This window comes from Rosa chinensis, chromosome 1 (genome assembly GCF_002994745.2).
Source record: "Rosa chinensis cultivar Old Blush chromosome 1, RchiOBHm-V2, whole genome shotgun sequence".
In the NCBI taxonomy this organism is placed as follows: Eukaryota; Viridiplantae; Streptophyta; class Magnoliopsida; order Rosales; family Rosaceae; genus Rosa; species Rosa chinensis.
The window spans coordinates 6,976,209-6,993,569 of NC_037088.1; the positions used below are offsets into that span (position 1 = coordinate 6,976,209).

Here is a 17,361-nt window from a genome sequence, read left to right on the forward strand (position 1 = left end):
TTACACTATAAATCAGAGGAAGCCAATGTTTAGATTCCAGAAAGAGGTAACTGGGAGCAGGAACTACTTACTACTCGAAACCTATAAGGTCAGAGCAAGCTCGCTTGAAGATAAAGTTCCTTCTTTGGTATATGTATTCATAGTGCTAGGAATAAGATCGATCGATATATGGCTCTTCTTCCTTCTCCTAGTAGTAGAAACATGGAACTGTTACCTGATCAAAGGAGGGCTCGCAAGAAGATGTATCGAGATCGAAAGATGAATATATTTAAGAAGGGGGAGGAGCTATCCATACTTTGTGGTATTGATGTCGCTGTGATTCTGTTCCAACCAGCTGACAAGAGTACTACTGCTCAACCAGCTGCAGAGACTTGGCCTAAAGATCCTACAGAAATCAAGCGCATTATCCGCAGATACAAGGCAAAGCCTACCTCCAGTCATGCTTCATCTTCTAGCACAAGCCCGCCGGTAATCAAAGATACTACTAGGACTCCATCTTCATCTCCATGTCCATGTCCATGTCCATCTCAAAATCTACTAGGGAAGAGAAATTACTTAAACTTGGATTTGTCTTTGTCTGGTTTTTATGACTCGCGAATGAAAATTTTAAAAGAGGACAAAGGTAAGAAGAAAGTGCGTGCTGATAATAATGAGAATATAAATTCCGAAGAGGCGATGGGTATGCAGTATGAGTTTCAGACAAGATGGAATGCTGCTGGAAAAGATGAATTATACAAAGACGACAACGAATTGAGGATTGGATATGATGACCATGAGGCAAAGCTTGCTTCACTGGAAGCTAAGCGAGAAGCTATAACAAAGAGGATTGCTTCATTGGAGGCGAATTATGTTTAATTTCAACTCCTGTACTTTATCATACTAGTTTGATTCTTCATATACCTTCGTATCACTTTAATTGACCTGTTTGGCCTAACTACCAAAATTAGAAGTTATTTGTTGTTTGGATATTAGTCTAAGCTCTTGATTCCTTTCAATGAAGGATGATTTTATGAGTGCAATTTGGGAATGCTAATTTCATGTAATCAATAATAGCTTGGGCCAATGCGCCGCATGTTAAGCAACTACTGAGCAGGATTCTTTTATCAACCTTTCTACTTTGTACTCTGCATCTTGAGATCGATGGTGGAGTAGGTAATACTTTCTCTTTCTGGTTGGATTTAGTCCCCTTCATTTCTGCTTTTCATGTCTCAGAATTGTGAACTTCAATCTATCAGTTCAGAATTTAAAAAACAACAATGAAAATGCACATTGAAAACATTTTATCTTGTGCAAATCATAAAACTGATGTATCTTCATTCCATAGTTCTCTTTTTTACATACAAACATAGACACAATACATGCCGTCGGGGGTATTCTGACAATATTCGTCTTTTCAGAAAGAAGGTGCAACTGAACTCAATGCTACAAAATTGTCAAAATAAGGTAACTGGCCAGGAGCTAAAGGTCTACAAGGTTCCTCTATTCCCATTTTGAATTCACAAAATCACAATGAACGCCAGCAGCTGATCTAAAGACAACACTATATGGCAACAAGAAAAATCTAGACTTCCCTTTTGGGACGATTACGAGTTCGTGGAACGGCAGCTTTTTCTTCTAGAGACATGTCAACTTCATCATCCTCATCAGTTTCCCTAATAGCTTGGTTAATTGCAACCTGATTCAGAAGCACATACATTATGATTTACTTGAAAATAAATACGAAAACAATAACAAAAACCAGTAAAACAAAAAAACACCACCAAAAACAGTCACGAATGATGATAATTGCAGCACGTTTTCCAAAAACATGCCATTCTATGTATCGTAATAAACAGTTACCATGGCTTCATAGCAAACCAAATGCCAAACAAAACTAGTTTGTGCTTCAAATCTAGTAAATGAACAAAAAAAACTATCTCGACCCTGATTGGAACTAACAACCTTTCAAGTTCAACTAGAAAACCCAAAACCCTACATGAACTGAACAATCTTATGCTTTGTTAAACTCATATAAAATCGAAAACCCAGTTGAAGAAAAGGGACAAACCTCCTCGAGATAGTCTCTGTCGAGCTTGTCAGCGATTCTGATGGAGGTGAAGACAGTGAAGGCGATAAGTGAGAGCGGCAAAACGAATGCGAACACGTACTGGCTCGTGGTGGGACCCGCTCGAGTCACCACCGTGGTGACGCCTCTGTTGCTGGATTTCCCGGAGAGGAATAACCGAGCCGGCGGCACGTGAGGAGGGTTGAATGAAGCACGTGAGGAGGAGGAGGGTGGAGAGAGGGGGAGAGAGGTGGTGTTGGAGATGAGAAGCTTTGCCATGATGGTAGCTCTGAGCTTTTTGAGCTTTTAGCTCCCCAGTGGATGGATAAATATGGATCACCATTCCTTTGTGTTTTTCACAAGTCTCTGGAGCTTACGTCAGCATTTCAAAATAAACTATCTGATATTTTTATTAAAAATCTCTGATAGAACACGGAACTTAATTAATTGAGACAAAAATAGCTGAGAAAAACTGGAGCATCTACTGTAAAATTTAAAGAAATCTTAGTCAAATGATCGCTTGTGATCAAAGAGTGAATCATATATAATCTAATGAGGTTGGTTTAGTGGAAACATGCTAGGCTACAAGTGGGGAGACATCTATATTCATATTGAAGAAAATCTTAGAAAAATGATCGCTTGTGATCAAAAAGTGGATCACATATGACCCAATGAGGTTGGTTTAGTGGAAGCATGCTAGGCTACAAGTGGGGAGAACACTACAGGGCTTCTCCTGGTAATTGGTTTTGGTTTGAACCCCAGCTTGTGAAAAACATTCCTTAGCTCCATAACGGTATTTCACTCAGCCACCATTTTTGTGTTAAGAAGAAGAAGGGAAAAAAAAAAAAAAAAAAGAAAGAAAGTAGATTATATATCAACATACTTCGATTGTCCAGATTTTATGTCTTTTGAGTACCGCAGTTTTTTCACATTTTGCACTAATAGGTAAGGCATTCAACTTGATCAAATTACGTCTCTATTTTTATTTTATTTTTTTGAGGAAAAGGGAATTATATTAATGAATACGATTCAGATCTTACATGAGGGCATCTAGTAATAAGTTTAGAGCATTTACAAACCATTCACGATTGACATTAGACTCTAAACCATGACTAGCTAACCTATGAGCTACTGTATTGGCCTGCTGAGACACAAACCTAATACTGATACCTGCACTAGCAGATAGCAAATCTTTCACTTCCGCAACTAGAGCACTGAGCTGAGATAAATCATCAAGTTCACTGTGGATAGCCGTCACTGCTACTTGGCAGTCGCTCTCAACCACAGCACTAGTTACTTCCAAAGTTTGCAAGAGCTGCAAACCTTGCTTGAGAGCCAGCAGCTCGGCTTGAAGAGATGAGCTTACAAAATCCACCCTATGCCCGAAGGCAGCAAGGAAGTGACCTTGCGCATTACGGATAACTCCAACAAGAGCATTGCGTATGGAACATTAGGTAAGAAAGCTCTGTCGACATTCAGTTTCAAAGCATCCCCAACAAGAGGATTCCACTTCTTCGTCACCTTCTGTCGACCTCAAACAGGACTTGCAGTCGAATTGGCCTGTAAGTACTCCTCATACCATGCTAAAGCAGATGCCACTAGACCTGAGCTAGATTGGGACTGATTCCTTCATAGAATGCATTACAGTTTCTCCACATACTCCATAAAAGGATGGGCAACTTGTCAAAAAGATAGAGTCGAGTTTCGAGCATCTAGCTTTCCATCTTTGATCACTGGATTGGGTATTTGGATTTTCTTTTACATTGTACTGAATGAAGCAAGCATCAGGCGTCCAAAGGAGATCTTGTGAGACAGGTATTTGATAAGGAAATGGATAAATCATTGTAAGGAAAAACTTCTAATCTGCCAGCTTTGCTGTTCTCAATTAGAGAAGCTTCCGTTTACAAAATCTTGTGCTGTCGACATTCCACACAAACAGCAGTTTGGGGATTATTTACATGATCGGAGACTCAGGTTTTCCTGCCAATTGATGTCGCATAGAAGCACCTCCAACCAGGTTCAATGTTGCACAACGCATTTCTACGACACCGAATTTTCCCTCCTCTTTTCTTTTTCTTCCTGGCGTTTAACCATTCAATCATTCATACACATATTACATATATATTGCGTATTCAAATAAACTAGGGCAAATACTCATCCAAATTCTCAACCTAAACCCTAACTATTTCCCAAGCTATATACCAAAATCTATTTCATCATTCATATCAAGATCCAAAACGCAACAGAAGCATGCATGTTGAAGATTAAAGTGAAATTGAATGCGGAATCAAAAGCGATTGAAGGAGAGGGAAGAATTAGGTACCTGAGAAATCCGAAGGAGATGAGCTCGACTGTTTGCATAATGAAATGTCATCTTAGTAAATGATAATGAGCTGATAGCCATACTTTACGAATCATGAACGACAACAAGCTATCTAATATTTTCAGAGACAGCATATAATAATAACAGATCCAAAATGTATACACAGTAGTTTAGTATCCTAATAGACAGCTTTCTATACTACAGAACAATTCCAAAAATAAATGACTCATCACAGGTTTCTATCTATACACAACAATGCAAGATTTCTCGTTGAACCCCAACTAGCCTAGTATAAAGAGGCTTGCCCAGAAATCCTAATCAATTGTTCACCACGCTTGGATAATGATCGGGAAGAACCAACCCGAATGAACCTCCAACAACTAGCCTGTTTACTCTCTTACTTTTCTCTCCTGATTCTTCATGTCATTTAACTTGTTCACATTCAGAATAAGCAATCAAGTTGTGAGATCTATTACACTTCAAAGCTGAGCTGGTTATCATCCATTGCTGGAGGGGATAATGGTGGAACGGCCAGTTCTTGGAATTCAGCAACTTCAACATCCAAGGTCTTCCTGGCAGTAGCCATACTCTCACTGCTTCTACTAATCTTCCTCGACGGGTGGGATATAGAGGCAGTAGCTCTAGAGGAGTTACTACTATCAATTGTTGCCAAGAACTTTTCTTTTGAGAGTGTAGTTGAGGCAGATGCAATAACAGAGCTGAAGACTCCCGACTCCTTTAGTCCTTGGATTATGGCCTGAGGTGTACAAAAGACATAAACTTCAATATAAAATAGATACATGTATCCATCAATCATTAAAACCAATTAAATGTGTGTTTTGAAGACACTGCAGTTTCAAACCTTTTGACTCTTAAAAGTAGTAACTTCATGAGTTTATTATCAGAAACAAACAAAAGGCTAAAACATACTTTCATAATTCTTTCTTTGTATTCTTTTTAATTTATAGATAAAGCACTTTCCACTATAGTATGAAAGATCGTTGGTGAGATTCAAAAGAGAGAGATGGGGAGAGAACGATGAGATTTAATGAGGTGGAAAATGACGGGAAACGGTAAGGAAAACATAAATAACAAGAGATGTTGAAGGTGGAAAACTGACAATGAGGACAATGAGAAGTTAAAAACACGATAACAATAAAACAACTGCCAAAAGAAAAAGAAAGACGTCTACAAACATTATGAGACAAATGAGAATGTTAATGTGTAGTTATGTGATTTTTTTTACTTCATCTTTCACAATATATGAAAATAAAATTACCACGTATCACATAATGCAAAAATATAACTACAGTAGTAAAATTCAAATGTTTCCTCTTCTATATATAATGTCAGCAGATAAAAACATTTTCCTGCTCTGATAACTCGAGTCTTTATCTCGTTAAATATTCCTCCTGTGGGGCTAAGAGAATTGGAAAAAAACGCTTACCATTGGAGCATATATTCGAGTCAAGATGCCTTTCCTCAAAAGTTTTATTCTTATATCTTTGTCATCCCATACAATGTGTTCATGGTACCTAGAACAGGATCAGAGAACAGAAGTCAATTAGCAGCAAAAGGATTCAAGAGAAACGAAAAAAGTAAGCTACTGTCAATCGGTTTCTCATAAGAGTAAGCAACAAAATTAATGTTAGCAATTAAAAAATAAACTAACTTACCATTTGAGCATTTCCTCCTCAGTTGCAGTTGAAGCAATTATGAATGCCTGCAATGCTAAATGCTTAGTTGAATATAGAAAGGGAGGGGGGAAGAGACTAACAGCTGGCACATAGTATCTGTTATGGTGTTACCAAAAGAAATTTTAAAAAGGGACAAAAGCTAGTTTGTATACTGGAATTCTTAGAATACAAGTCAAATCCCCTTACTGGTTTTACAAGACGTTCTCTGCTACATACAGTCAGTTGATGCATGGAGATGTATATAATGAACCATATTCTTCTTTTAATATGGCAAATAATAGCTCTACCAATAAGCATATAATCATATTTTCAAGAATTTTATATTTGTCCATAATTATGCACAATTTTCACCACTGAATCCCTAGTACCCCCACTGACTGCTTTCAATAATAATTGACCACTTACGAGAAGTAAAACATTTTAAAACTTTTTAGATTATCATTAATCTAACACGAATTGCAGCAGCATCTCATTCTTGGTCACCAAACTATTCCCTAGGCTTGAGGTATAATAATTGTATCACTATTTCTTGTGAATTCTCCCTTTCTCTATATATAGGCCTTTGAAGAACACCTCAACACCTTTCACCTTTCATATGATACAACTTGGCAGTCTTTGCTCCACATGGACCAACTAATTGATTCATCTAGAAGATTATAAGCTTAATTGGCCATTTCATGTACTTGATAAGGCTGTAAAACGCTAAAGGGATAAACAAAGGACTAAATAATGCATTGAACTCACAGCTCTATCAAATTCCAACATGAAGCATCTTTTGACATCTTCCCTTGTAGGCTTGCAGCCACACCGATCACGTCGTGACGTTAAGTCTGAAAATTTGGCATATGTGTAGTGCAGAACAGCAGCCTCTTCCAATTTGACCTCACTAAAAGGAATTGCAAGAAAAATGATTACTACAATCAATAAAATAAAAAAAGCAGTGCTCCTTTCAATACAAAATTACTGTACTTTGGGGTTTTCATATAATTGTGCCATCTGTGTGCGCCATTAGGACGGAGATGATCTTGGATTCGAGCAGCTGATTTCCCATTTCCATAAGTCAGAAAGTAGTTTGGGTTGCCACGAGTTGATTCTTTGTACATTCCAAAGTATGTATCTTTCGGTACATGATCGTAATTCTTCTTGAACATGGATACCTATTAGTGTCAGAAATACAAGAAGAAAACAGGTCAGGAACCATATATGCATTTCTAATTAAGTGCAAATAAACTATAATAAAAAGAGAACATGTAACTTTTTAGGTATCAACAAGGACAAATGTCTAGCAACCTTTCTCACTGTGGATGCCACAATAATAAATAAGGACGATACTTACTGCTCATAATTACCAAATCTTTATGCAGCACAATCCTTGTGACCTCTTCCTTCTCCTAATCCCACACCTACTTCTTGCCAAACTAAAAGCCCATATTTGAAGTTTTTGACTAACCACTTCAAAGTCTATGTCTAGATTGTGGAAAAGGGCTAGACCAAGGTGGGTGTGTCTTGCAAATTGGATATAGTTCTGTTCTTCAGTAAAAACTTGCATTGAATGGCTGGTTTAATCCACTTAGTAGGGTATAGAAAAGATAATCCTGTCTATAAAATTTATTGTTGCAGATTTCGATTAAGCAACAATAGAATTCTGTCTTTCAGCATTTCAACTTAAACCTACGACTAAGACGAGGATACAAGCTCATCGCTGATTAACAATAACAGTACACATAATAAAAGATGTCTCCAATCAGACAGGCAGCATGACATGACAAGTATAATAATTTACTGCTATCTATAAGACTAGAACAAAATTAAAACGAATCTACTGAACCACGTAAAAAGCAAGAATAATGGACAATAGAGAAATTTACCTCGGTAAAAGGTTCCTTAATATCATCTCGTTCAACACTGCTCTCCTACTCAACAAAATATCAACGTTAATTACATTTACCGAATAACAAGCATCAGGGTTGAAACAAGAGACATGTAAAAGTACAAAACTAGCATGTGCAATTAAGTTTAACCACCTGCCTACCACAATGTTTAAAAGTACCGCTACAAATTCACTTACATAGTTTGAAAAAATAACCATGTCCACATTCCCAGGCACATCAAGCAGCAACTGCCTCAAAGAATACTCCTTGGCACCAGCTGGGTGTAGTAACTCATCAGTATCAAGATGAATAATCCAGTCCATTCCAGCATCCTATTGTTTTTGTATGCAAGAGAAAATTCCAAGAAGACAAAGAAAAAAAATCAACACAAGCTCGTATCAGAAAGTAAGAATAACAAGAGGGGAAAAATTATATGAGATAACATCTTTCATACCCTTGCCATAACAATAGCCATCTCCATATTGAGAGATTGCTTCACAAATAGCTCATAATTGCATGGTTTGTAAAAGAAACTTGACAGCCATGTCTCATTCCAAATCCGACTGATGGTACCAAAAACAAGAAGCATAAGAACAAGTAAATCAGTAAAGATATATCCAAGAAACAACTATAAGAGATAAATGTAGAACAATGTGGAAGCATTTAAAGATGATTATTCATTGATCACGAGCTAAGGAAAGAGCCTAAGCAGCCAGGAATATAGCAATTATAAAAGAAAACTACATTAGCAGTTAGCATAAGAGTGGTCCTAGCAAAAAAGTGGCAACTCACCTTCTAGCTTGTTGCTCCTCGAGCTCCTTTGTTCTGTATATCAATTTTACTCCCTGAGAAATTACCAAAAAGTTTGTCCTCAAAAGATTTTACCCAAAGAAAATGACTAGATATAATAGAAATGCATTTGAAGTGGGGGAAAAGAGAACCAAAAGAAGAATAAATCAACTAAGCTGAACATAAGCAGACCAAAGCATATTTTGACTCACAGGTATAGACTCCAGAACTTTGGATACTTCAGGAGACGCAGCCTTTCCTTCCACAAAAAGAAAAAAGGTGGAAACTCCAATAACCTTGTGATAAAACATCCATGGTAAAATCTGATCTAAGCCTGCCGACGTACTTGTAGTAATTACTATCTGCAAAGTCAGAAGCAAAAAAACACAAACAATTCATTAAAGTTTGTTTTTCAATAGAAATAATAATAATAACATAATGACACTGAGTCATTGAGAGAAGGACAGGGTCATTCCACTGAAATGTCTTTCTGTCGAACAAGTGATCATATTAAAATCCAGTACTCAAACCCAACAACTATCATTCATCATCTGAACAATTGGGTTACACGAAACATCATCAAAAGTGTTATACAACGGAAACAAGACATCACATTAAATCCTTATAATCACACTAGTTAATAAAGTAGAATGTGATCTCAAAATAGCCAACTCACATAATCAAGTTCTACTAGCCAAGGATTCACTCATAGTCTATATACATGTGCCTGTGAAGCAATGGTATTGTGTTCGCCTATTCCAATACCCAAATTGCTCGAGTTAATACGTTACTTTATCAGTCATAACCACATAAAACTCATTAAATGGATGTAGCTAATTCACCATTACTTTCCATTAGTATTAACTGGTTTAGGCTAATTCTACCACTGTAGAACCACCTGACTTGCCCAGTTGACATATTGAATTATTAGAGCAGGCATGCATAGGTTTTAAATAAAGGAGATCCCTTCTTTCAAAAATCTAAAGCAAATGTCACCGTGTCTATTTGGAGAGCAAGGTTAAGTTGAGGTTGCCAGAAAACAGATGGAGTTACTTCACATTTTACAGCATGTGAATAGAAATGCTTTGTAATTGAGATGATAATACAGAGATTAGCATCATACGTAATCTCCCGTGGAGAGCAAAGTCTGAGTACCCATATCACAAGCAGTTGTAGCTACAATGGTGAAACAAAATTCACTTCTGTCGTAGGTTTCACTATTCATTTCTGTGTCACTCAATTTCTAGCTGTGGCTGATCTCTAAGTATTTGCCTGTTGAAAAAGCAACTAACCATCTCACTAAAGCAACTTAGCAATTGCTTGTGCCCATATTCAATCCAAAAATCGAAAGCACATCTCTAAATTAAGGCCTATAGTGATGCTTGCTAGCTCCTACTTTCGCAGAAATAGTAAATTCCTAATCAATGCGCCAACAAATCACACCTAATAGCCACAACAAATTGTTCGATCAATCAAGAAAAATACAAAACAATAACAAACCAGATCATCCATGAACTGAAATCACTAGCATCAATCGGACGATCAATGAAACACTAGCATGAATTTGAGATGCGTAAACTTCAGAGACAGATCACAGCGTTCACCAAACTCTGAGGAATTTCTAACACCACATGAATCTGAAATTTCAAATAATAAAGACGAACCTTAGGTTTCAAATCGGCGGCGGAATCAAACTTCCAATTCTGATAGTAAGGAAACGACGGGGAGTTGCTGCGGCCGAGATTGACGCAATCAGAGGAGGAGGAGGATCGGACGACGGCGGAGGAGAGAGGAGAGGCCTCCATGCCGGGGAAGAGGTGGTTGGATCCAGGAGGGGACCAGCGAGTGGTGGGGTCGGGGATGCCGCCGCGCCATTGGAGGATGAAAGCCAAGGCGGCGAGAGAGAGAGGGAGGAGAGTGAGGAGGAGGAGGAGCTTCGCCGTGAAGGTTTGAGAGGAGGATTGAGGGGCGGAGCGCAGCGGCGCGTGGAGGTGGTAGGGGTTGGTCATGGCTGTTGGGTTCGTTTATGGCATTACTGTTTCAGTCTTCACAGGAAATCTGAGAGACTTGGGAGAATTGAATTGAATACTATATATCTTTGGTCCGATGTACATTTTCCTTTGTTACTGAGAAAATTAAAAGGAAAGAAACACACACGTCAAACGAGCGGTAGAGTTCAATATTAATTTTTTAATTTCATGACTTTTCCAATTTTCATTCGTATTTTTACGCTTTTAATTTCATTATATGTGTTTAAATTATTAACTATTAGAGACCGTGGATATATATAAAAGAAAGGTCTCTCGAAGAAGAAGCCCTAAAGGTCTGCGGTGGCTTCTACTAAGAGACTGCTCTTGTCCTGCGGCGGCTATGGCATTTGGGCTGGCCGTTGGCCTTTTGGCCTTGCCAATGACGTGTGGTCTGCTGCCGGACGGGACTTGATGCTAGCGTTCCGGAGATTCTGGTGTGGGTGTTGCTTGAAGTTTTGCAGGTGGTTTTGGCTCCAGGTCTGATGGAAATCTCTGAGATGAGTGCGGTGCAGTTATGGTGGGTCTCGGTTGCAAATCGACAGTGTTGCAGATGTTGAGGTTTTGACTTCGGTGGCGGCGTAGGATCGAGGGGTGCTGGGTCGTCGCGGTTTCATGGTGACACGATCAGTGGCAATGGGGTTTCGTGGCGGTGTTTGCGTCGTGACTGTGGGAATCCTGGCGGAGCGGGCGTGGACACTGTGGCGGCTAAGGACTACTGTGCTTCCTGCACGTGGTTGGAGATGGAGGTTTGGTTTGGGCCAATCCAGGCCTGTTGGGCTTTTGAGTAAGCCCGCTATTGGAGCTTCTTTGGACAAAAAAATTTTGGGCTAGGGTTTTTTGCTCTAAGCTCATCCCTATGTTTTTAATTTTGTCTAATTACAATAAATTTCCTTATATTAGGAACCTAGGCACTTGTGTGCACTCTTGCTATCTCTAGCGCCACCGACGTAGTACCAAAGTAGGATCTCTACATATTTGAATGTAAAATGAGTATGTCTATTTCTATGAACCACTTGTGAGTACTACCACTATTTTCTTGTCTGTCTATGTCCTTAAATGACAGCGGAAAGATATGTAACAGTCTATTATGGCTTGTGATGAATATACTATTTCCCTTTATTCAAAAAATATATATATATTAACTATTTTCTCTAATAATCCCCTACTTTTGGGAACTATGCTTGTTATTTTTAATGAGTGCTAATTAGTTGTAGTTTTTCCTGTGCTTATTTGCTAGTTCTAACATATAGGCTCACTTAATTAAGTGAGCATTGATTGTATAATGAATGGTCTACACTATGTACTATCGTGGTACATGTCTGTCTCACGATTGGCTAATGACAGCGGAGGGGTATGTAATGGTTATTCTCACTTGAGTAATGACAATAATTGATAGATTGATTCCAAAAAAAAAATTTAACTATTTATTGCCAAAAATATTGTTTATTTTATTACTAACTTATCAGACTGTGGGTTAGATAGCACCTTTTTTTTTTTTTGAATCAGCAAAGAACTTTCATCGGTGAAGACCTCAATTGATGTATTTACAATCGTGATTGAATACATCACGAATACACTCAGGGACCTGCTCTACTCATACTGAACTATGTTCAGCCTCAAAGCCTATACCAGCCAGTCTATGTGCTACCATATTATTAGACCGGGGATGGTAAGAGCAAGTTCACCCGTTGGGTCACCAGGTCACCTACTATTCACTACTTTTTAGTGTTAATTTCACCCTCTGGGTCACGGGCACAGTGTATTTCGTGCCCTGGGTCACCCTGTACAATGTTTTGGGTCACCATGGTGACCTGCACAGTGTATTTCGTGACCCAGAGAATGAAAATGTACACTAAAAAGCAGTGAATAATAGGTGACCTAGTGACCCAACAGGTGAACTTGCTCTAACAAATTTGAATTCTTGAGATTCTTTTCATGGCACGCTGTATGTCATCAATTAATTCCCCATTAGCCAACATACTATGGTCTAGGCAGAGGGTCTCAACAATGGCCATCGTGTTGTCACTTTCGATAACAGCATGTTATACTCAATGGGAAACTAGGAAATCAAGTCCAGCTCGAATGGCTAAAAGCTCACAATTTTTCGGAGATGTAGCATGCTCTACTGGACTAGCAAATGCAGCAAGAAAACACCCTGAGGCATCCCTCAGAACTCCCCCAATACTGCTCTTAGTTTGTTGGGGTACAAAGGTTGCATCAACATTCAGTTTTAAGGACCCATCTTCTGCAGGTTTCCATCTTGGTCTCATTTGTCTATGAGGTTGCTTCACACTGCCTCGAGCTTTCTGAAATTCATCAAGCCATGTAAAACTGCTTAATAGCACATCCTGAGATGTTTGTAGTGTGTGTGCTTGTAACAGGTTGTTTCTGTTCTTCCACAAGGCCAGATTATCATCATTAGTCGTGCAAAGAGCTCTGAATTCAAAGTTAGTGCCTTTTCCAACAACCATTCTTTGAAGTTGATAGATGGCAGTTGAGTAGCTTGCAAATGAAATGGTGCTTCTAAAAGGATTGTCCAAGCTATATGACACTTACAGAAAAGTTGTGCCACATCTTCTAACTGATGATCACAAAGTAGGCATCTTCTGTCTCCATTAAAACCTTTAGTAGGTAGTCTTTCTCTGGTGGGGAGTAGGTTATTTCATGCTCTCCAAACACAAATGCTAACCTTCCCAGGTACTCTAGCCTTCCATATGCTCCTCCAAAGCTCTTTGTATGGGTTCCATTTGAGGTAGACGTGAGAGTATTCTGCATGACATCCAACCTTGCAATCCAATACGCTGACTTGACTAATGAATTTACAACAAATGAATTCCTGAGCTAGGTATGAATTTAAGGTTCAAGAAATAGCATGGTCTAATAAATCCTAGGGTAATTGAGTGAATATGAAATCAAAGTTCAAAGCAGCCAAGAGACCAATAGTAATGATATGCTTTTGAACTGCATAAATTTCTAACAATAACCCAAACAAATACACTGTTAGAAGAGAGTGTGATACTCACTGAAAAGCCAACAAAGAGGTGAGTTTTCCCCAAGGAATTCAACTAGAGGAGAGATGATGGAATTATATTTGGTCAAGTCCAATTGTATGCCAAGAAGCTTACTTGAATTCGGATATGCAAAGTGAAACATAAATTTCTCAATGAGTAGGCAATTGTGTAAACGTATTTGACCTAAAAATTGAGTGGAAAATATATGAACTTGATTGTACAATGATCTTACTAATTATTGAAATTAATTTCAAAGGAAGTTTAGGGAATCTGGGTAGAGCAAGAGGAAGAATACAATCTAAAATTCAGAGCAGACTCGTTTCTAAGTAGCTCCCACTTCGATTAATGCAAAAGTCTCAATACACCTCTGATCGGGCTGAAATTTGAAGGCTAGATAGAAGAGATGAAAATGAACAACTTTGATAAAGAAAATTTTTAATCACAGGTTTCGAGCTAGATGTTTTTAGATGTGCAAACAGGATGATGTGCTCAGGGATATGAGAGAATTTGAGAAGATGAGGTGAGTGATTGTTCTAGCTGGGATGGTTTCTTTTGAAGGCTTGGAAAGTTCTTTTGGAAACGTCGCCATATACATGGTGGCAACGTGTAGGAGATTAATTGAACGAGGCTCTCCTTTCTCTTCGTTCAATTTGATGAAAACAAGTAAATGGTAGCTTGGGTATTGTGTTTAGAGTAAAAGACTTAAATTGGATAATGAAAAGAGTTTGAAATCAGCTAAGTTCTGTTGCAAGAAAATAAGTTTTTAAATATAAATAAAAGGAGATGAAAGTATAATAGATTAATAACAAGAGAAACTTCAAATAAAAATGTTGACAAGTTCATATTAGAATTGGATTTTCTAAACTTGTAAATAGACAGGAAAATGGCGGGCAAGTTTAATCGAAAATTGCTAGAGTTAGAACAATACATTGAGTAAATAAAAAGTATTTTTGAAAGATAGAGAAATGGTTGATAAGTAAACGTCAAATAAGATGTTTTTTTTTTTTTTAATTCCGAGAACACATCCATTAATTCCAGAACCAATTCATTCCATCAATGGTATTCATCCCAACATTAACACATTAAACAATCCTGCCTATACCTAAAGGGCAAAGACAGAGCATATCTCTTCAAAAGGAAGAAAGAAAGAAGAAAAACCCACAACGCACTTATATTGAAATTGCCGATGCTATCATTATTGTTGCCTCCTTGCATTTTTCTTTGTCTAACTTTGAATTCTGCAGGAATTACCTAGTTCCATTCAAATTCTGTTTCTCCTATACAACCATAATAAATACACCATAGTTTTGATTCAAGAAACAAAATACATCAGCAACTAATCATTTCTACACGAGACTTGTGGATACCTTGTGTCATCATTCCTTATTTGTCTTAGTTGCTGCCTCTAATGCCTTTGCCTTTGGTGGAGCATCCTTTGCCTTAGATGGTTTCTCTGGAGATGGCAGAGCATCCTTTCCCTCTGGAGATGGTGGCTGGATCCCAGCTATCTTTTCCACGGCAGTCACCAGATGTGAAAATTTTGGAGCAGAGCTTTGAAACTTGAAGACAGTATAGCATCCGAGAGACCACGTGGACACAACAGTGAACGCAACCTAATTTTCCTCGCGGAGGGCTCTGAACCTCAACCACATGAGCCTACGCCGGGCTTCTTCACGGAAGCGGTGGAACTGGTCGGCCCCCCTCCTCCACCCCTCGCGCCCTACCATGCCCTAATTCAGTGTGGCTAAAACCCTAACCTGAGTATAAAATAAGACAAATTGAAATTCTGTCTAATAACATTGTTACTATAATTCTTTTGAATCGTCAGCCTAAATAGCTGAAATATTATTTGTAAATGACATGGCATCCTAAATTTCACCCATTGTTAAGAAATAAAGTTAAATAAGAAAATCGAGAATACATGCACACGTAGATTGTGAGATTATGCAAAGATGTTATCATAAGTTACAAGAAGCTTATCGGGTCAAGGGAAATGTTTGGGTCAATGGTTAAGTAATTTGTTGGGCTAACACTACTAGAATTATGCCCTCAGACATCAGCCAAAAATCGATGAGAAAAACATTTCCAACCAATGTCTTAGTAGGTGATGAGAAAGATCCGGAAAATCCAGACATCGATTTTTAGCCGATGTCTAAGATAATTATACAGATCAGTTTCTTACTAGATTTTGATGTATAAAATTAGTCTAGACATCAATTGATTTGTAAAAAACTGATTTCATTTCTTGTTATGACACCATTTCCGTCAAGTTTTCGATTTCTTTATCTATATTAGATATAGGCGTTTTAGGTAGAACCGATGTCTCTATATTTCTGTGACATCAGTTTTGTTTTTTCAAGTGGCTTGTTTGTCATTCTTTACATCAGTTTTGAGCCTCAAAGTGATTTGTTTCTATATACACAGACATCCGTTCGTCCATAGATAAGTTGTAGAAATCATCAAAATGAGAATACAAGTAGGCTCCATAAGAAAATTACCATTGATAAAAAGAGAATACAAATTGTAGGGAGAAGGGGACATAAGGCCTAAACTTCTCCACATACAACAAAAGAAAAGAGCAATGAACCGTAGGAGAAAAGATTTTTACTACTAGCATAAACTAGGACAAACATAGAAGCTGGATTACATCTTATTCATATGAGAAAGGACTATTCGGATACTTCCACTTCATGCGATCACTCTCGCTTATTGCAGTTCCTTCAGAAAGTCCGCATTGTCAACCTAATTATGTGAGCGCAACAAATGTGTATTACATTAAACAAGCCTATAAGATACATAAGGCACGGTTATATACAAACACAAAAAGAGTGCCTAACATGTTTTAGCTTAGTGGAACTCCAACTTGGGTAAACCCACTTGAGTGGTGACATTACAAGGACGTCGATCTTTGCAAATTGCTTTAATAATTCCCATGATCTTCCTGTAACTATGAAAGATTAATGAGCAATCTAGTCATTATTTGAAATTCTGAATGATGCAAATACTTGATATCTACATAGTTGATATGTATTCACCAAGTCTGCACATCGACGAACTTATCCAATAAAAAACATAAAATCTTAATGTGTTTTAAAGAAGTAGTAATTCGTATGACAGGGGATAATTGAGTAGGGAATGTAGTGATATATAGCAAAGATGAGACATGACCATCGTGATTGGCATGAAAGCATGTGTGAGTAAACATAACAGTAAACTTCTTCACTCTTTGATCTATACCATGAAATTCGTTTCTTTTATATACTTTAATTGAAATGCAAAATTGATCTCATGGTGAACAAGATTCAATTTTCATTAATACCTAATCCGATTGGTTAGGTGATTAGGGAGCTTAGTGCAATTACAGAATTGAATTTAGCTTGTTTTGATTTGATGCTGCTTCGTTTCCACTACTGAATTTGATTTTAGCTGTGTATAGACAAAATGCATCTATTACTATAGTAATTTTTCTTCATGCCTATGTTACTTATTTTCAAATTGATGTTAGTAACTTTTCTACTTTCATGTTTATTTATTTTTTACTTTTTCTTTTTTTCTAGTATGAAATCCTTGAGAGTTTTGAATTGATTATTGAATTA

General features: G+C 37.8%; 3 protein-coding genes across 3 annotated transcripts; 1 reads left to right on the forward strand and 2 right to left on the reverse strand.

Moving 5' to 3' along the window:
* Window positions 1–201: 201 nt before the first annotated feature.
* Window positions 202–855, forward strand: LOC112199341. Its single transcript, XM_024340374.1, has one exon. It carries the CDS (start codon window positions 202–204, stop codon window positions 853–855), a length of 654 nt encoding a protein of 217 aa, XP_024196142.1.
* Window positions 856–1,278: 423 nt separating this feature from the next.
* Window positions 1,279–2,375, reverse strand: LOC112196804. The gene is made up of 2 exons (XM_024337254.2): window positions 2,048–2,375; window positions 1,279–1,675 (listed from the first exon to the last, which is right to left on the reverse strand). The coding sequence occupies exons 1-2, from the start codon at window positions 2,321–2,323 to the stop codon at window positions 1,562–1,564; spliced, it is 390 nt and encodes a 129-aa protein (XP_024193022.1). The 5' UTR covers window positions 2,324–2,375; the 3' UTR covers window positions 1,279–1,561.
* Window positions 2,376–4,456: 2,081 nt separating this feature from the next.
* On the reverse strand, window positions 4,457–10,843 carry LOC112196791 (glycosyltransferase-like KOBITO 1). The gene is made up of 11 exons (XM_024337235.2): window positions 10,389–10,843; window positions 8,937–9,086; window positions 8,728–8,780; window positions 8,390–8,498; window positions 8,133–8,267; window positions 7,933–7,977; window positions 7,034–7,221; window positions 6,809–6,950; window positions 6,044–6,090; window positions 5,815–5,902; window positions 4,457–5,124 (listed from the first exon to the last, which is right to left on the reverse strand). The coding sequence occupies exons 1-11, from the start codon at window positions 10,731–10,733 to the stop codon at window positions 4,840–4,842; spliced, it is 1,587 nt and encodes a 528-aa protein (XP_024193003.1). The 5' UTR covers window positions 10,734–10,843; the 3' UTR covers window positions 4,457–4,839.
* Between the last annotated feature and the right edge of the window lie 6,518 nt (window positions 10,844–17,361).